At 51.3% G+C, this 19,768-nt stretch overlaps 1 protein-coding gene across 3 annotated transcripts; it reads right to left on the reverse strand.

Annotated features, from left to right (window-relative positions):
• Positions 1–12,101: 12,101 nt before the first annotated feature.
• Positions 12,102–19,501, reverse strand: GJB1 (gap junction protein beta 1). Of its 3 annotated transcripts, none has more exons than XM_087860137.1 (2): positions 19,431–19,501; positions 12,102–13,641 (listed from the first exon to the last, which is right to left on the reverse strand). In XM_087860137.1, exon 2 carries the CDS (start codon positions 13,623–13,625, stop codon positions 12,774–12,776), a length of 852 nt encoding a protein of 283 aa, XP_087716263.1. In that variant the 5' UTR covers positions 13,626–13,641; positions 19,431–19,501; the 3' UTR covers positions 12,102–12,773. The 3 variants fall into 3 exon arrangements, with proteins under 3 accessions (XP_087716263.1, XP_045644728.2, XP_087716264.1); XM_045788772.2 differs by lacking the exon at positions 19,431–19,501 and adding an exon at positions 18,912–19,006; XM_087860138.1 differs by lacking the exon at positions 19,431–19,501 and adding an exon at positions 14,039–17,665.
• Between the last annotated feature and the right edge of the window lie 267 nt (positions 19,502–19,768).

Raw genomic sequence — 19,768 nt, forward strand, 5'->3', positions numbered from 1 at the left:
CTTTTGCCTTCTCTGGGGGAGGGAGAGTGGCATTTGGAGGGGTGAGGGATAGAGAGGACCAATGCTGGACAGCTTCAAAGCTCTCTAGGGGTAAAGAGGTGGGGTGTCCTGCCCCAGTCTAAGAATCATTGTTACCCGCCTCACTGAAGGGATCCACTAGGAATATGGTCCTCTTCATAACAGGTTTCCAAATAAGGGGGAAAAAAATCAATTCAACAGCTATCTGTTAAGGACCTACTATGTTAAGGACCTCAGATTACATGCTTCAGAGAAGACAAAGATGAATTAGACCCAGATCCTATCCCCAGCAGGCCCAGGCTACAAGGGGAGACAGACCGGTGCACAGTTAGTTTGAAGACAAGCCGAATGAAATAAATATATCCGGTGCTATGGGAGAGCAGAGGAATAAGGAACTCCTTTCCAGTTTATGGGGAGGTGTATGCAGTGAGTTCACAGAGGGCAAAGGCATTTGTCCTGGGCCTCAATAAGTGGCAGGGACTGGGGCTCGACCCAGTCAAAGCCCCAGGGAAGGGAAGTGCGAGGCTGAGGTTTTCCAACCAGGGAATGACAGGATCAGTGTGTTGCTTTAGGGAGGAGATTCCCCCCACAAGAGTATAAAGGATAGGGGTGTGGGGGCAGGTAAGAGCTGGGGCTGATAGATTCCGTGGGCCTTGATGGGGGCCATGGGATAAAGAAGGAAGAGAAAGGATGGATTCAGATATTTCGAAGTTACGTCTGCAGAATCTGGGGGAGAGGGAGGAAGTGAGCGTGAATCCCAGGCTGCTAGTCTTGCCGATTGGAGAGTGGTGGTTCTGTTCTGTTTTTGTTTTTGCTCTTTTGCCGGAGAGTAGGAGTAGGACAGGGTTGGTAACAAGTTGAGGTTTTGGTCATGGTGGGTTCGAGACTCCTGAAACCCCTTTGTGTTGGCTGTGCAACAAGGCGAAAAGAACAGCCAAACTTGACTTTCTGCTCTGCCACTCAAACCTGGACCGGCCTGCCTTTTTGAGCCTCACCTTAAAAATATTCCACCCCAACTTTCTCACAGAACCGTTGCAAAGGCCACATGGGAAAATGGGCACAAAAGAGCAGTGTCATGGTGCCTGGGTGGCTCAGGCTGTTAAGCATCCCACTCGATTTCAGCTCAGGTCACGATCTTGGGGGTGCGGTATTGAGCCCCACATTGGGCTCCACACTGGGCATGGAGCCTGCTTCAGATTCTCTCCCTCTCCCTCTGCCCATTCCCCACCACCCCCCCCAAAATAAAAAAGAGCAGTATGGATACTAGATATTACCCTACGCACTAGGCAGTCGGAAAGATGGGTCTGAGGCTTAGAAGAGAGATGAGGTGTTTATTTTTTATTTTTGGCTTTATTGAGATACACTTCACATATAACAGTATCGGTTTAAAGGTTATGGCTATGCTGATTTGATACACTTATACATCACAAAATGATCACCACCACAGTGGAGCTAACACTTCCAGCCCGTCGCAAATTACCATCTCTCTTGGGGGGGGGGAGGGCGAGAACATTGAAGATCTACTCTCTAAGCAACTTTCAAGTGTATAATATAATGTTGTTAACTATAGTCACCATGCTATACATTAGATCCCCAGAACTTATTGATCCTATAATTGGAAATTTAGAGCCTTTGACCAATGCCTCCTTGTTTCCCCACCCCCAGCCCCTGGAAACCACCATTTTACTCTCTGCTCCTACGAGTTCAGCTTTTTTAGATTCCACATCTAAGTGAGATCGTACAGTATTTGTCTTTCTCTCTGACCTCTTCTACTTAACGTCATGCATGAGATGTCAATTTAGAAGTCATCTGCAGGGGCGCCTGGGTGGCACAGCGGTTAAGCGTCTGTCTTCGGCTCAGGGCGTGATCCCCGCGTTCTGGGATCGAGCCCCACATCAGGCTCCTCTGCTGTGAGCCTGCTTCTTCCTCTCCCACTCCCCCTGCTTGTGTTCCCTCTCTCGCTGGCTGTCTCTATCTCTGTCGAATAAATAAAATCTTTAAAAAAAAAAAAAGAAGTCATCTGCAAAGAGCTAGCTAGCTGAGGCTCTGGGATTGGACTAGATCACTGAGGGAGAAACTGAATGAAGAGAGAAGAAGACAAAAAATAACGGTACCTTGGAGAGTATCTCCAATTAACCAGCGAAAGGAACAGAGAGGGAGCCCCAATCTGCCGGATGCCAAAGGTAGAGCCACTTGACACAAAGCTGTTCTCATCCCCAGGCCAAAGGAGGTCTGTCAAATTTGCCTTCTTCTCCCATCCCCACCAGGACCTAAAGCCGTCTGGCTCCCTTCCTTCCTTCCCCTACTGGAACAGAGAAGAGTCTGACGTCATTAGTTCAACTACATTTCTACTCTGTGCCTAGGCTTGTGCTAGTCATTAGGCTTAAAAGGCGGAGTAAAAACTTGGGGTCTGCTCTTGAGAAGTCCCTAGTCCGATAGGGAGGGAAGACCAGGGCTGGGACTAGGGTGAGGCAATCAAGGTATCCAGGGTGCAAAATACAAGGGGCCCTCACTGTCAGGGTCATGCAAGTACAGGGTAGGCATTTGTGAAACCCTGAGAGTGAGCACCTCCTTTGCATTCTAGCTGCCTCAATTGGCTTAGTCTAGTTGTGACCCAGGAGAAGTTTCACTGTCAAGAAAATAACCAGGGTTACAATGTAATTGTTGCTCCTTCCCTCCCAGGAAATCAGGAAAGCCCACAGAGGTGACCCGGGAGCTGGGTTTCCATGAAGAGTGAGCATAGTTTGTCAGGCAGAGTGGAGGTGTGGGGATCAGCATACACAAAAGGCATGGAGGTATTGGGGTGCCCAGGTGGCGTAGTCAGTTAAGCGTCAGATTCCTGGTTTCAGCTCAGGTCGTGATCTCAGAGTTCATGAGATCGAGCCCCGCATCAGGCTCCATGGTCAGCTCAGAATCTGCTCCAGACTTTCTCTCTCTCTCCCTTTGCCCCTCTCCCCTTCTCTCTCTCTCTCTCAAAATAAATAAATAACTTTTTTTTTAAACCGGCATGGAGGTATAAGAGAACACACAGTGCTTTTAGGGATGAGTGGTTGGGCTGCCAAAAAAGTAGTAAACAGGGTGAGAAGTTGGGGCAGGTGTTCCTGGGGAAAATGGGGATCAGGGTGTGAAAGGCATTGAATGCCGTGTCAAGGCATTGAATGCCGTGTCACGCGCTGCTAGGGTGACCAACCATCTTACTTTGCCTGGGACTTTCCCAGGTTTTTTTTTTTTCCTAATTTTTTTAGGAGTCGTCGCTAAGCCCAACATGGGGCTCGAACTCAGGACCCTGAGATCCAGAGTCGCATGCTCTACCATGCTGAGCCAGCCAGGCGCCCCCAGGACTCTCCCAGTTTTAGCAATGAAACTGGGAAACCCCTCCGTCCTGGCAAAGCGGACCAGTCATATTGTATCCTTGAAGTAGTGGAAAGCCGTTACCAGATTTTCACACAGAATCAGTGAGATTCATGCTTTAAGGGGACCCCAAATGTCTGCATGAGGTGGAGGAGGACTGGGTCTGAGGAAGCCTGGGGGGCTGGTTACAGGGACGCAGTGTTTCAGAAATGGCCACGTGCTTCACCTTTGGCATCTGGCAGACGTGAGTTCCAGTTTCCGGCTCAACCCCTTCTTTCCAAGCTGTGGGGCCTGGGCAAGTTACTTAACCCATGTAGGCCTCAATTTCCTTATCTGTAAAATGGGGTCAAAATGGTATTTACCTCAGCGAGTGATGAGATTTAAAGAAGATACTGCTGAGCACAGTGCCCAGCACACAGGAAGCACTTAATAAATGTTAGCTTTTTAAAAAGACTTTATTTCTGGGGCGCCTGGGTGGCTCAGTCGTTAAGCGTCTGCCTTCGGCTCAGGGTGTGATCCCGGCGTTCTGGGATCGACCCCCCCATCGGGCTCCTCTGCTGGGAGCCTGCTTCTTCCACTCCCCCTGCTTGTCTCTTTCACTGGCTGTCTCTGTGTCAAATAAATGAGAGAGAGAGAAAGAGAGAGAACATATAAGCAGGGGGAGCGGCAGGCAGAGGGAGAGGAAGAAGCAGGCTCTCTGCTGAGCAGGGAGCCTGATGCCGGGCTCAATTCTAGAACCCTGGGATCATGACCGGAGCTGAAGGCAGATACTTAACTGACTGAACCAGCCAGGTGCCCCAATAATGTTAGCTTTTATCGTCCAAATGATCAGTTAGGAGATCATCGCAAGGTCTGAAGGAAGGCAGGAGTGCAATGGGAGTGCTGAGGGGGAGAGGGGCTTGAGAAAGATTTGGGACATGGAATTTCCAAGACCTTGTTTGTTGGCTAACTGATTGTATTTTCACGTGAATGACTTTTAGTTGGCATGAATTCTCCAGGGAATCTGCATTTTCAGACTAACTGTAGAATGAAGGGCTTTGTCTCTTGAAGGGAAGCTGTAGGGGAGATGAAAACGGCCAGGAGGACACCGCTGGGAAACAAAGTGTGCCTTTGAGATCCCTAAGGTTAAGGCAGAGAAATGGTGGCAGCTCAAAACTTGATCTTGATTTAACCCTTGGGAGGGTTAGGTTTTTTGTGTTTTGTGGGATTTTTTTGTTTTGTTTTGTTTTGTTTTATTTAAGCAGTCTCTACGTCCAACATGGGGCTTGAAGTCACAACCCTGAGATCAAGAGTCACATGCTCTACTGACTGAGCCAGCCAGGCGCCCCTTTTAAAATTTTTATTCTATTTTTAAAAAGATTTTTATTTATTCATTTATTGAGAAAGAGCAAAAGAGAGAGAGATCACAGAGGGAGAGGGAGAAGAGGACTCCCCGCTGAGCAGGAAGCCCGGTGCAGGACTTGATCCCAGGACCCTGGGATCATGACCTGAGCCGAAGGCAGACGCTTACCCAACTGAGCCACCCACGTGCCCCTGATCTTCCTTCCTTCCTTCCTCTTTCTTTCTTTTCCTTCCTTCCTTCTTTCCTTCCTTCCTTCCTTCCTCCCTCCCTCTTTCTTTCTTTTCCTTCCTTCCTTCCTTCCTTCCTTCCTTCCTTCCTTCCTTCCTTCCTTCCTTCCTTCCTTCCAAGTAGGCTCCATGCCCAACGTGGGGCTTGAACTCACGACCCCGAGATCAAGAGTCACATGCTCTACTGACTGAGCCAGCCAGGTGCCCCTAATCACATTACTCCTAAGTCAGGTAAAAAAGTTTGAAGTTTCAGACTATGAATGAGAAACATCCTTTTCGTTAAAGCAACGTTAAGAATTGAGACGCTCCCCTCACGGCCATCCTCCCACATATATGTAAATATGGTCATGCTTAGTGTGACTTATGTATGACAATATACTGATTTCCTTACTGAAGCACATGAACATGGCCATTGACAGCTAGCCAGTCAAGAAAGCGTGTTATTGCTTTCTTTGGGTAAATACCCAGTAGTAGAATTACTGGATCATATGGTAATTCTGTTTTTATTTTTATTTTTTTATTTTTTGAGGAATCTCCATAGTGTTTTCCACAGTGGCTGCACCAGTTTCTATTACCACCAACAGTGCATGAAGGTTCCCTTTTCTCCACATCCTCACCCAAGACGCACTATTTCTCCTGTTTTTGATTTGGGCCATTCTGACAGGTGTAAGGCAATATCTCACTGTGGTTTTGATTTGCATTTCCCTGGTAATTAGTGATGTTGAGCATCTTTTCATGTGTCTGCTGGCCATCTAGATGTCTTCTTTGGAGAAATGTCCATTTGGGTCCCCTGCCCATTTTTACTCAGATTATTTGGGGTTTTCCTGGTATTGAATTTTATAGGTTCTTTATATATTTTGATTATTAAGCCCTTATTGGATATATTATTTCAAAAAGATATATGCACTACTATGTTTATCGCAGCATTATTTATAATAGTCAAGATGCAGAAGTAACCCAAGTGTCCATCAAAAGATGAACGGATAAAGAAGATGTCACACACCCACACACACACACACACACACACACACACACACAGGAATATTACTCAGCCATAAAAAAGACTGAGATCTTGCATTTGCAACAGCACAGACAGACCTAGAAGGTATAATGCTAAGTGACATAAGTCAGTCAGAGAAAGATACATACCATATGATTTCACTTGCACGTAGAATTTAAGAAAGAAAACAAATGAACAAAGACAAAAGAGACAAACAGAAAAATAGACTCTTAAATATAGAGAACAACCTGGTGGTTGCCAGAGGGGAGGTGCCTGGAGGGCGCAGGTGGAGAAACAGGTAAAGGGGATTAAGAGTACATTTATTTTTTTTAAAAAGATGTTTATTTGTGAGAGAGAGAGCAAGAGAGAGAGCATGCGCGTGCGCATGGGTGGGGGAGTGGGGGTGGGTGGGGAGGGGAAGAGGGAGAAGCAGACTCCCTGCTGAGCAGGGAGCCCCATGTGGGACTTGATCCCTGGACCCTGGGATCATGACCTGAGCCTAAGACAGATGCCTAACCGACTGAGCCACCCAGGCGTCCAAGAGTACATTTATCTTGATGAGCATTGAGAAATGTATAGAATTGTTGAATCACTATATTGTATACCTGAAACTGATATAACACAGTATGTTAATTATACTCCAATAAATACACACATGGACACACACACACACACACACACACACACACACACGAACAAAACCCCAGGGGAAAAAATAATAAAGTTGAACGTAAAAGTCAAAAAAAAATTAAGCATGTTACTTTGGTGACACAGAGGTTAGCTCAATATCTGAGAGAGTCAGTGAATACAGTTGACCCTTGAACAACATGGGTTTGAACTGCATACCCGGGTCCACTTACATGTGGATTTTTTTCAATAAATACATCACAGCACTGTAATGTATTTTCTCTTCCTTATGATTTTCTTAACATTCTCTTTTCTCTAACTTACTTTAAGAATACAGTATATAATATATAACATACAAAATATGTGTTAAGTCACTACGTTATGGGTTAAGGCCTCCAGTTCACAGTAGGCTATTAGTAGTTAAGTTTCGGGGGCGCCTGGGTGGCACAGCGGTTAAGCGTTTGCCTTCGGCTCAGGGCGTGATTCTGGCGTTATGGGATCGAGCCCCACATCAGGCTCCTCCACTATGAGCCTGCTTCTTCCTCTCCCACTCCCCCTGCTTGTGTTCCCTCTCTTGCTGGCTGTCTCTGTCTCTGTCGAATAAATAAAATCTTTAAAAAAAAAGTAGTTAAGTTTCGGGGGAATCAAAAGTTATACTGATGTCCGACTGTGCAGGGGGTCAGTGTCCCTACTCCTGCATCATTCAAGAGTCAACTGTAGGGGCGCCTGGGTGGCTTGTCAGTAAAGCGTCTGCCTTCGGCTTGGGTCGTGATCCCCGGGTCCTGGGGATCAAGCCCCACATCAGCAGGCTCCCTGCTCAGTGGGGAGCATGCTTCTCCCTCTGCCTCTACCCCTCCTGCTTGTGCTCTCTCTGACAAATAAATAAAAATGAAATCTTTTTTTTTAAAGAGTCAACTGTAGTTGAAGGATGGCATAGGTAGTGAGATGAAATAATAATGTCACATACTTGTATGGAACCTACTTTTGGGCACCTGGGTGGCTTAGTCTGTCAAGCATCCAACTCTTGGTTTCTGCTCAGGTCATGTTCTCAGGATCGTGGGATCAAGCCCTGCGTAGTGTTCTGTGCTCAGTGTGGAATCTGCTTGTCCCTCTCCCTCTATTACTCACACTCTCCTTTCTCTCTCTCTCTCTTGAATAAATAAAGTCTTTTTTTTTTAAAAAGAACTTACTATCGACTAGGCACCGTTCAAAGTGCTTTACATAGAATTATTACATCTAATCCCCACCATAGCCCTTTGATACAGGTACTATTACTATCACTGTTTTACCGGTGAGGAAACCGAGCTACAGAGAGGCCAAGTAACTTGGTTAAAGTCACACAGTAAGAAGTGGAGCATGCTCTTAATTCACTACATGCTATACTGACTTTCCAGAGGGGTTGCAGTTGGGATGGTGAGCCATCTTGGGGCACCTGGCTGGTTCAGTCGGGGGAGCAGGCGACTCTTGAGCTCAGGGTTGTGAGTTCAAGCCCCACGTTGGGTGTAGAGGTTACTTAAAATAAATAAACTTAAAAAAAATAATAAATGGAGAACCATCCTGTGTAAGTGACCTTTTCTCCGCAAGGTCCACTCTCAGATCACTCTGCTCTTTCTTCCATAGGTCATCATCGCCTTTAATGCATCTGTTTGTGCCGATGGCTGCCCTGACCTGGATCTCCTCGAGATCTTCACAGTCTGTCTATATGAGTACCAAATTGCCAGTCAGTCTAAGTTAAGGAACCTAAGTTAAGGTTCCTACATGCGATAGTGCAGAGTCTAGGCTCCTATGCACACTTCCAGGTGTGGTATATGAGACCTCCTCATGGACTGGCCCCAAACTACTTTGTCAGTCTCACCTCCTACTATGACCTCCCACCCCATCCCATGCATTCTCTGCTCTAGTCACACTGAACACACACTACTCTTTCTAGACTCTGAACCTTTGTGCATGCCTGTCTCCGCTTCCCTACTGCTCTTGATTCAACAGGCTAAGTGCCTACTATGTGTTAAGGTTCTAGAAGCTTTGTACGTGCCTGTCTCCACTTGCCTACTGTCCTTAATTCAACAGGCTAAGCACATGCAACGTGTTAAGGGGAGAAGAGAGGTGAAGCCTTCACACGGGAGATGACATTTGAGCTGAGTCTTGAATGATGAGGAGTCTGCCAGGCAAGGAAAGAGAAGGAAACCTCCAAATCATCTTTGGCTCCTCCATTTCCCCACGCTCAGACGTGAAGTCCTACATAGATTCTACATCCAAAGTGCATCTCACGTTTGTCTCCTCTTATTCCTTCTGCCACTGTCCTAGTCACACAGGCCCCACTTGGGCCATTGCAACAGCGCCGTAAGTGGTCATTCTGTCTCTCATCTTTCCCACCCCCAGTCTGCTCTCCATGTGGCTGCCAGAGTCAGCTCCCAAGCCACAATCTGAAGGCGGCACTCCTCTACTCAAAACCCTTAATAGATTCCACCACAGGTAGGACAGTCTTTACCTCTCAGAGTGACACCCAAAGCCCATCACAAGCTGGTCACAGTTTCTCCTTCCCTTCTCCCCTCTAGCCATTCCATGCCTCCAGTCCTCCACAGTAGATTATCTGTCTCACTCGAGACAACATCCCATCCTTTCAGAGATCCTGTCAGTGTCCTGTTCCCACCTTACTCCCCCTGCCTAGAATGCCACGATCCTTTCCTCCACATGACGGGTCCGGCCTGGCCTCATCCAGGAATCAAAGGGAGTCAAGCTTGGTGGGCCTTCATGGCCCCTTGTCTACCATAGGTCATGTCTGGCATTTACATATTGTGGAATCACGAATGGGGCAAGCATTCCCCTCTAGCCACCACCGTGTGCACCCAGGCTATCTGATTGGGAATCTGAATCCGTTCGTGGTTGCCATGCCAATTCTCTGTGGATACTGCAGCCTACTTTGAAATCCCAATCCCGTTGTTGGGCGGGGGGGCCCTGACTATTCTCCCAGTGAAGCCACTCCCCTCATCCAGGAGCCACCTCTTCTTCTTGCCCCCAGCTCCTAGTATCTCTGCACACTGATGCCTCTAAAAGACTGCAATGTCCCTAAAAGCACCAGTACCAGGAGAGAGAGTGTGTAAGAAGCTCCTGTTACTCGGCCGTTTCTGCCCCCGGATCAGATCCCTTGAATATGCAACATCTCTTGGACCTTGCTGTTTGGGCTGCTGTCCTCTCCCTGGGGGAGCCAACCTTATTATCACCACGTTCAGCCCAGGAGCCCCAGTCTAGCTGAACCAGCCTCACTCCTTTCTGGCTCGCTGCAAGTTCTAGCATGCCTTCAGGCTGGGGTCTCCGTGCTGCTGATTGGATCTTACCTTCCTCGCAGTTGCTAACCAGCTTTGGAACACATCTGATGTGATTCTCACAAAAGCTCTGTGAAAGGAGAGGTAGAGAGGGCATTATCCACCTTATATGGAGACTGAGACTCAGGGTGGGTATCCTGCATTCAGGGGGACAGAGCTCATAAACGGCGACCCCTGTCTCTGTATTGCAAAGCCTTCTCCGCCACCGCCACCACGGCCACCCCGTAGTTTGTCTGTGCTGCAGGTGCTACGCCTACCTGCCTCCTGTTTCTCCCTTACACACACTCTCCTGCAGAGCCTCAGATCAAAAAAATCAGTCCTGGGTTAGCCCGACCGACCCTCCTCCCTCCCTGCAACACTGTGTAGGCCAGCTCCCCTCAGGGTCCTTTGGCCTGCTCCCATCTGGTTCACAGGACACGAGGGTAAGTGTCCTCCCTTTGGCTGTAGAGCCGGCCTGGCTCGTGGCTTTATTGTCCCACCACTGCCCCCTGGAGAGGAAAGCCTTGATCTGGAGTCGGAGGCTCTTTCCAAGGGAGATTCTCGTAGGAGAACCGTAGAATCATTTGAAGAGAAACTAGGTATCTGAGATGATGACGGATTTCGTCGTTCTCCATGTGGGGACGGCAGGAGGTTCTTGTGTGGAACCAGGAGGGAATTTTTAAAGAGAAAAATCTTTTTCTTGATGGCCTTTTGGACAGAGAAGAGATGCTCTGTGTTCTTTGTGCTCTGTTGTTGGTGGGGGGGAAGATTTTGATGAGAAAAGGAATCTCTCCTGCCCTGGGAGACCTGGGGATGGGGACCTCTCTTCTCACAGGATATGGTGTCGCTTTCTAAAGAGAAAGGACTTTTTTTTTTTTTCCAGAAAAGTAATCTGTCTCTTTTAAGAAACAGGGAAGCTGCCTCTCAGGGATTGTCGAGTGTGGGGGAAAGGCTTACTCTCTCCTTTCTTTTCTAAAGGAGAAAACTTCTCGAATGAGAAAACCTTCCCTGCTTTCTGTCTGAAGGGGAAAGACTGTTTCTAGAGGAGAACAGTTCTGATAAGAGAAAATGCCTGATTTTCTCTTCCTTTCTGATGTACGTGTCACATAGAGACACCATACTCTGACAGGGGGTGGCAAATCATTTTTTCTGTTAAGAGGTAGGGGAACTGAGGCGAGGGGAGCTTTTAACCTCGTGAGGGCAGCAACTCTGAGATGAGGAAACCCCTGTCAGTCTGGGGAAGCCTCTTAGGAATCCCAGAAGCCCAGAGTGCTAAAGGGAGCTTAGCCATGTGCTAGGCCAGCCTTTGTTTGCTCACAGGGAAACTGAGGCTTGGGGAAGGGAATGTCTTACTCCTAAGGGACAGAACTAGGCCTCGAAACCAGCTTGGTCAAGTCCCAGCTTGGGGCTTTTCCCATCACAGCTGCCAGAGGGCGGGGAGGCTACCTGCTGCTTCAGAGTGAGGAGATGGGGTGAGGAGACCCCTCCCCCAATGTAATGTCTGACCTGCATTTGGAGACATCTCAGGGACGGGAGGCATTGATTCCTTAGGGAAGGAAACTGGGGACGAGGGTAGAATTAGGGGTTATGTCCAATCCAGGAGAGGGGTCAGAGTCACGGTGCAGTCCAGCAGGTGGCTTGTGGGGGCATCAGTTTGCAGTGAGCACCGAGTTTCACAGTTTCAAGAGAGGAAGGGGGATATTTCTCCCAGGAGCTCGGGGGAGGGGCCCTCGCCCAGGGAACGTGTGCTACCCTCACCGACTTGTGAAATCTCTCTATCATTTCCTGTCTCTCCAGATGGAGTTGTCATTTTAATGTTTTTCAAATGAGAGAAAGGGGCCCAAGGAAACTTCTTGAGGTAATGTAAATGTTTTATAATATATTGCAGCCATGTTTACAAAACTGCAAGCAACTATGAAAACTCGATAAACTATACTTAGAATGGATGAAAAAAATAAAAGGAGAGGAAGGGGGTCAGGGCATCTGATCCCCATAGAGCTGTGATTAAAACATTTTTAAGCCCCCCCCCCCCAAACCAAAAGCCCACACCAAACCAAACCAAACCAAAAAAACCCAAAACAAACACACAAACAAGAACCGAGGCAAGAATGGCTCAGGGTCTCACTATTGCCGTTGCCCATTGCTTTCTAGATCAGCAAAAACCAAGGCCAGCTCATCCAGGGGGAGGTCAGAGGTTGCAGGAGAAAGAACTCAACAAACACACAAGCCACCCCTTCGTTTACTGTAAAATCCTGTTTAATGTGTAACATTTCAGGCACAGAGAGGCCTTGGGAACGAGAGGCAAAGGCGGCCCTGACCAACCCCCACTCCGACTTATCTGCCTGCTCCTCCCTCCCTAATTCCTCCACCCCGGACATGTCCTCCTTTTTCTTGTGGCCGGCAAAGTGCTGTTCCTCCTTTTCTTGCCTTGACTACCCTCCCTTCTCCACCCACATGTCCCCAGCACCCTCCTTCCATTCCGCTTGCCCACGTCCCTCCCCACTGATGTGACTCCCGAAATAGGGTATCTGACAACACGGGGTTAAGATTAGTTTCATAATTGGAGATGCTGTCAGAGCTTCCTATCTCTTGTCCCCAGTGGCCCCAGGGAGAGGGAGAGGGAAGGGGACAGGGGGTACAGACAAGAAGCGCTGCCTACACCCCCGACAACCTTGAGCCCTGGCGTGGGTGGCCTCCGGCTCCCCACCCCTTCGGCCCCTCAGACAGAAGGCCCTGGGAGGAAGGGAAACCAGGGAGGGAAGGGAGGTTTTGATGGAGCAGTGCCTGGCAGGCCGAGGCCTGCACCCCGGCAGAGGAGAAGGAGAGGCAGGCCCGGGGCGGCGGGGGGTGGGGGGGGGTGGGGGGTGGGGTGGGGGGTGGGATGGGAGGTTGCCTGGTGCGCGGCATCAGCAGGCCGAGCAGCGGTCGCTCTTCTCAGCCAGGCCGGCGCCCGTGCCGGGGCTGCGGCGCAGTATGTCCTTCAGGGAGCCGTCCTGCTCGCTCAGCAGCTTGTTGATCTCGTTCTGCTTGTACTCAGGGGAGAGGCGGTGGCCGAAGCCGGAGCCCTTGCGGGAGGGCGGATTGGAGCGGCGCTGGGCTCGGCGCGCGCAGGCCCGGACGATGAGGTACACCACCTCGGCCACGTTGAGGATGATGCAGATGCCCGAGGCGGCCAGCATGAAGACCGTGAAGACGGTTTTCTCGGTGGGGCGGGACACGAAGCAGTCCACGGTGTTGGGGCAGGGGTAGGCCTCGCACTTGACGAGCCTCACCATGGCGTAGCCGGGGTAGAGCAGATAAAAGACGTACATGAAGGCGGCCTCGAACAGCAGCCGGAAGACCACGCTGATGACATAGGTCCACCACAGTGTCCCTGCGATGTGGACCTTGTGCCTTTTCACCTCCTCCAGGTGCAGGGGGTCCGCGTGACCCTCGAGGCGCAGCATTTTCTTTTCTATGTGCTGCTGGTGAGCCACGTGCATGGCCACGAGGAGAGCCGGGGTGGACACCAGGATCAGCTGCAGGGACCACAGGCGCACGTGGGAAATGGGGAAGAAGTGGTCATAGCAGACGCTGTTGCAGCCGGGCTGAAGGGTGTTGCAGATGAAGGAAGACTTCTCGTCACCCCACACGCTCTCTGCGGCCACCACCAGCACCATGATCCTGAAGATGAAGATGACCGAGAGCCATACTCGACCGATGGCAGTAGAATGCCGGTTCACGCCGCTGAGCAAGGTGTACAAACCTGTCCAGTTCATCCTGCCTCATTCACACCTGCAAAACACGAGCCACAAGGCAAGCTGGCAGAAAGCTGGGGCAGAAGGCTGGGCACCGTAACCCTGCCCGACACACCCCCCCGCCCCCGTCACCCCTTCCAAGAGCCAGTGACAGGAAGGGAAGAAGGATGGTCATCGCTTTCCTCATCAGCCCATGGCCCTTGCCAGCCTCTCCTCCTCTTCCTCCTCTTCCCCCTCCTCCTCCTCCTCCTCCTCACTTGACTTGACCTCCCTGAGCCCCATCTCCCCTCTTCGCTTTCATCCAACATTCTTGCCTCTCCAGAGCCCCTTTCTTTACCAGGCCCATTTGGTTCTGCCACCAGCCATCCTCTTTAGCTCCCCATCCCCCAGCTCCTTAGCCCTGGACCTGGGGCGAACCTAACAAAGCCCGTTACCTTGGGGAGCGCCTATCCCTGAGGCCACCCAGACAGGTCCCCTATGGTCTCATGTCTGTGCAGGGGGAGTGGTCCCTGGGTCCGCGCCTGCGTTCCAATTCATCGCCGCCCGGTGCTGGGGAGTCATATGCTGCTTTATACCCAGTGTCTGCACAATGGGACCTTTGTGGGGCTCTGAACAACGCCCTTTAGAATTCAGATCAAACGCCCTGACTTCCGCCCACCCTACACACAGAGCACTTGTGTCCCAGCGCCGGACACCCAGCCTGCACCCACCTGTTCTGTGCCCGCCCGGTCCATCGCCGCACCCGCCCCACAGCCCCACCAGAAGAATGGCTATGGCGGGGGGTGGGGGGAGATGGAACAAAGACAGGTGCATGTAAGAGGGGACCCAAGGGCACCAGGAGGCTCTGGGCTGAGGCAGTCCCCCATGACTCTGCTCAAAACTTAGGGTCAGCAGGATTTTTCCTGGGTTGAGATCCCCTGCATGCTATGTATGGGTGAGCTCGCTCGTTATGTCCCAAGCCAGGAACCGTGTTAAGCTTTTTCCCATACATTCTTTCTTTGGAGCCACTCAGCAAGCCTGCAAGGACTTTACCCCAGTCTTTCCAGATGAGGGGGCCAGAGCTCCGATAAGTAACTTACTCAAGGTCACACAGCTAAGAAGTGTTAAGAGTAGAATGAAACACTCAAGCCGAGGTTTAGGCTCTTTCCCCGGTCTGCCCTTCGTGCTTTTGCAGCAGGTGTTGGCAAAAGCCAAAGCCAGCCGTTAAGAACGACGACAAAAGCAAGGGTTAATGCTCCCCACGAGAGCACAGGAAACACGGCAGCTGCGGACCCCTGAGTACGCTCCAACTCCGGGGTCACGGAGCACACCCTGACCATCCCTCCTTGAGCTTCGGATGACAGGTGGGCACGTGGTGAGTAAAAACCAGAGCAAGAAAGCAAAAGTTAACAAGCAAACAGAAGGTTGGAAGATGGGACAGGGAAGAGTCCTATGCCTTTGCGGTTGAATCCGGGTCCTTCGCCTAACACGACCACGAGCTAGCTCCTGACTTCCCCTGGGCCTGCTCGCTCATCTAGAAATGCGGTTAATACCCAGGGTTAATGTGAGCTTCAGTGAAGCCACCTGCAAAAAGTTCTCAGCTCGCTCCGGTTTCCAAGCTGATGATCAAGGGAGGTAAGCACCTTATCGGGAAGAGAAAACACATTGCTTCGGGGAACTGGGTGGTCTGCCAAAACCAATGTCCCTCTTTTTGTTTCCCAGTGCTGCCGTCCACCTATCATGTCCGGAGATAGAACAGGCTGTTCCCGGCTGCCCTGCCCCCAACATCAAATGTACATCGTAACCTCCTGGTTTCCTGAGCCTGCCAGTGGCTCTCTGGAAGAAATTCCCCTCTGTGCTTTGGGCAGGCAAAGAAGGCCCCCCCCCCCACCACTTCTGCCACTAAGTTGAAAGTAGATCATGCTGGAAGCACGGAACTGGGTGTGAGGAGAGCACACAGGCCTGGACCCGTGGGAAATGTAGGGCATTTCCTGCCCCCAATGCAGGGGTAGTGGTGGTGGCAGAAGCCCTGTATCAAGGTCGGGGTGCTCTTCTCTGTTGTAGGGGGAGGGGGAAGATATTATCATGGAAAAGTTGAGAAATGGGATGAAAGAACCCAGGGGACGAAGGGATGGTCCACGGGACATAGAGTACTTCGTGAGCTCACGCTGGGGCCTAAACCAGCCTGGGGAAGCAAGAGCATGGGTGCCCTTTCTCCTCAGCCCGGGTTCTGAAGGCAGGGCTGCCACAGGAGGCATGATGGTTAACCGTACAGAAATGCCTCATCTGGTGACATACATTAGATTCACGAGCAGGTGGTCAAGGAACATTATTAAGAGTAACCATTTACTGAGCACCCGTGAGGCCAGGCCTTGCACGTGCACGACCTCATGTAAACCTCAGAACAAGCCCGTGAGGTAGGTATTGCTTTTAATCCTCACGTCACACAAGAGGAAACTGAGGTAAAGAAAGGTGAAGGGACTTGTCCAAAGGTCCCACGGGTCAATGCAATTCGTGTGTGACGGAAGTGGGATTGGAGCCAGGCCAAGCTATCTCCCGAGCCCATACGCTCTACCACCTTGGCTAGAATTATAATTTTTCTTTCTATGAGTGCTTTTATTTTTTTATTTGTTTTTTGAGAGACAGAGAGTCAGTGTGGGCCGGTGGGTTGGGGGGTAGACAGAGGGAGAGGGAGAGAGAGAGAATCTTAAGCAGGCTCCACCCCCAGCACAGAGCCCAACGCCGGGCTCGATCTCATGACCCCGAGATCATGCCCTGAGACGAAACCAAGAGTCGGACACTTCACCGCCTGAGCCACCCAGGCGCCTGTCTGTGAGTGTTTTTAGAAACAAGGAGATTCAAAACTGGTCTGGCTTGTATTCTCCTCTAGCGCCTTCTCCCGTTTCCTATCGACTGGTAACTCTCCCTCTCCTTCCTTCCCAGGGCTTTCCACTGCGTCCTGATCTGTTCTGATCTCCCTGCCTGACCTTTCTCGGGCGGCTTCCTCAAACTGCCGAGCACACTTGAGCTGTTCTCTCTGTTCCTCAGGGTGCTCCTCAGTCAGCCTGGCCACTCCTGAATGGTTAGGTTCTTGCAGCTCTGCACCTCTTATTTTGCGCCCTCTGGGACGTAGCCAGTAAGCTCCCTTTGGGGGCCGTAAGCACCCTCGTGTGGTCATTGGGATCTCGACTTTTGCTCTCCCCTTTGGATGGAGAGCTTATCCCTATGTCAACATCAGTATCTCAAGGGTTTCATTCTAAAAACATCCAGGGGAGGGACCTGATTTTGAAATCCAAACCGTTTTTGTGACTTTGGGTTAAAGTCCAAGTATTGCTATGCTCCACGTTGCTCCAGACCTGTTCTTGCTCTCGTGTTTAATTAGACAAGACTCCCCTGGCTTGGGCCCTGGACCTGTCCTCTGATTCCGATTGGCCCAGGCACCCAAGCACAGTTCAAGATCAGGAGGTCGCACTTAGTCCATGCGACAGTCCTGTAATATTATCCCCATTTTTCAGACAAGGAAGTTGAGGCTCAGAGAGGTTAAATAACTTGCCTCAATGGCAGCTCTGCGAAATGGTAGAGTCAAGTTTCCAATTTCTTTTCTTCTCACCTCAAAGCCTTTGTTCCTTGCACCGCCCTGGACAGCCTCTCATACTCTGCATTCTCACTGAGACCTGGTCCACAGCTCAAAACTCGACTCCTTCCCACGTGTGCTCGCATGTGTGGGTACATGCACACACACGCACGCACACACGCACACACGCGGGCACACATGTACGCGTGCACACATATCCCTTCATCAGGGCTCTCTCTCTCTCTTTCTGCTGCCACCTCTTCCCTGTCCCTCCTTCCAACTACAGGAAATCCTGGGGTTTTTTGGTTCGAGAGGAGGGCCCTGGCTGGACTGAGGTTCTGTTCAGCCTCACACTCTACACTTCCTCCCCCCACTTCACAAGCAGTCTCTGGCCAGGAAAGGACAAGGGTCTTTCTTTGGGATTTCTTCCGGAATTTCAGGCTGCCTTCGTCAGTCAGTGTGGTGTGGCCAAGGCCGAACTTCTCCAGGGCCCCCCCGCACCCCCCACCCCCCGCCAGCTTCTCTTCCCTACCTCCGCCCTGTGGCCCCAGGACACCTCAGGCACTTGGCTCGTCCTCTCCGCCCTGCCATATATATTGTGACCAGGCTGGGGTCAGGGTCACTCTAGCTCATTCCAGTTTTCTCCTTTGCTCACTCGGCCATGGTCTTTTTGTAGGAACTGTTAATGTCAGCTCCCTTACTCACTCTGTTGGACTACACCCTCTTTCTCCTCCGTCAACTCTCTGACTTCCTGTTGCTCTCTACCTGGGCTGATTGTAACATACCAGCCACCGTTTATGGAATGCCGATAGTGTTCCAGGAGCTGCGTGTTCATTAACTCCCATCCTCACAACAAGCCTGGGAGCTGGGGCTTATTGCCTCCAATTCACAGATGGAGCCGTGGAGGCTCAGAGAAGCTGAGTAACTTACCACACAGCTGCTAAGCAAGTCTGGAGCTTAACTTGGGACTCATGTTGACCCCTCGCCAAAGTGTGGGTCCCTTGCCCATTGCTCTGCCGCACCCTCATCTGTAAGTCTCTCCATTCGAACCCCTCTTGTCTAGAGCCTCCTTTCCCCACCTCCTTTTCTAAGTCTGTGCCCTCTGCCGTGCTGTCCCCAACAGCTGGAACAACTTCCAGACAGCTGGGGGGCCACCCCTCCTTTAGACCTCCAGATCATCAGTGACTCCCAGCTCAGCTTGAGTCTGCCTCCCTCCCTCAAGAAAACGCAAAGCCATGCTCCCAAATCCCAGCCCGGCTGGCTGTCCCTCTGCACCTGCTGAGTGCCCGGTGTTCATCCGCCCGCAACCCCAGGTTGGTTGCGTGCCTGGTTTACCTTCTAGTCAGGGAAGGAGCAGGGTACCTGGCAGTGCCCCACGGTCCCACCAAACCCTAACCCTCTTTGGCAGGAAACGTCTTAAAGAGACGAGCTTGGCCACCCTGTGCCCGGAGGGCGGGGGGGGGGCCTCAAGTCTTCCTGGGAATTCAGCCCTGTGAGGATGAAGGGAATCCATAGCTGGGAATAAAAGGGGGAGAAGAGAAGCCACTGTGAGCTCGGAAATAGGGTAACAGTTGAAGGCTCCAGAGAGAGGCTAAGCAAGCCTGGCTCCTGGCAGGAGGGACCTCACTCTACGCAGAGTGTAGAGGCCAAGAGAAGGCGAAGCCCAGGACTCTCCCCAGCCCCCATTTCTGCCCCCCATGCCACCCCAGCTCTTCCCTCCCCAGCCCACCTCCCCCAGTCCCCAGCTTCCTCACCTGGCTGCTGCTGCCCTTCCCCAGGGAATGTCTACAGGCGTGTCTGCACTATGCCACTAGGTACTGTCAGCCCAGTCCAGGGGAGGGACAAAGAGCCCAGGGCCGGAGCCAGATATGGCTCGGAGCCAGATATGGCCCACAGCCCAAGAGGAACCAGACAAACATTAACCAGCCCCGCCTCCTCCCACACACAATCATTAAATAAGATTGATCCCCTGAGCTCCCAATGGGTTTGGTGAGACAGATCACATAGCCTGGAGTTGCTGCCCTGTCCCAGAGGGAGGGGGGCATCCCTGTCACCCATGTGCCCATGTTTAGCCCATCTGGGAGGCTAACCTGGACCTGGGCTTGTTAACAGCCCTCAGGCTTCCCCCATCCCCTGGCCATGGGGAGATCCAGTGTGCGGGCGAGTTGCAGAGACGGCTCCTGCTCTGGGGGCCATCCCTGCCATCCCTTCCAGGTCCCAGCCTCTAAAACCATACGACTATGGGGAGAAAAGAAGGCATGGGCAGTGCCTACCAGCCCATTGACGTCAAGGTGGTGGGGATGGTAGTGCTTCCCCCAGACGGCAGGACCAGGATGCCCTTTGGCCTGTTGCTTAGTGTCAGTGTCCCGAGTGGCTGGGGAAGGACCAACACATTTCCGATCCCACGCCAGAACCCACTGCCTTCTACCCTCAGGGCCAAGGCAGTTGAACCGCAAGCACATGACGTGCCGCCACAGACCTTGGCAATCATTAAGGTAAACAGAGAGTGTCAACCATTAACTGAAGGGCCGGGCCAGTTTGAAGGAGGGTTTCCCTGAAGACCCTGCTAATTCTGTGTCCTGAATGGCTGCAGAGAAATAAGGGAAGTCGA

The sequence above is a fragment of the Ursus americanus genome, chromosome X (genome assembly GCF_024610735.1).
Source record: "Ursus americanus isolate L20-20 chromosome X, mUrsAme1.1.p, whole genome shotgun sequence".
Taxonomy (NCBI): domain Eukaryota; kingdom Metazoa; phylum Chordata; class Mammalia; order Carnivora; family Ursidae; genus Ursus; species Ursus americanus.

What these genes read in the sequence shown, in the direction of transcription:
- GJB1 (XM_087860137.1), bottom strand. Translation starts at nt 13,625, where the DNA reads ATGAACTGGACAGGTTTGTACACCTTGCTCAGCGGCGTGAACCGGCAT.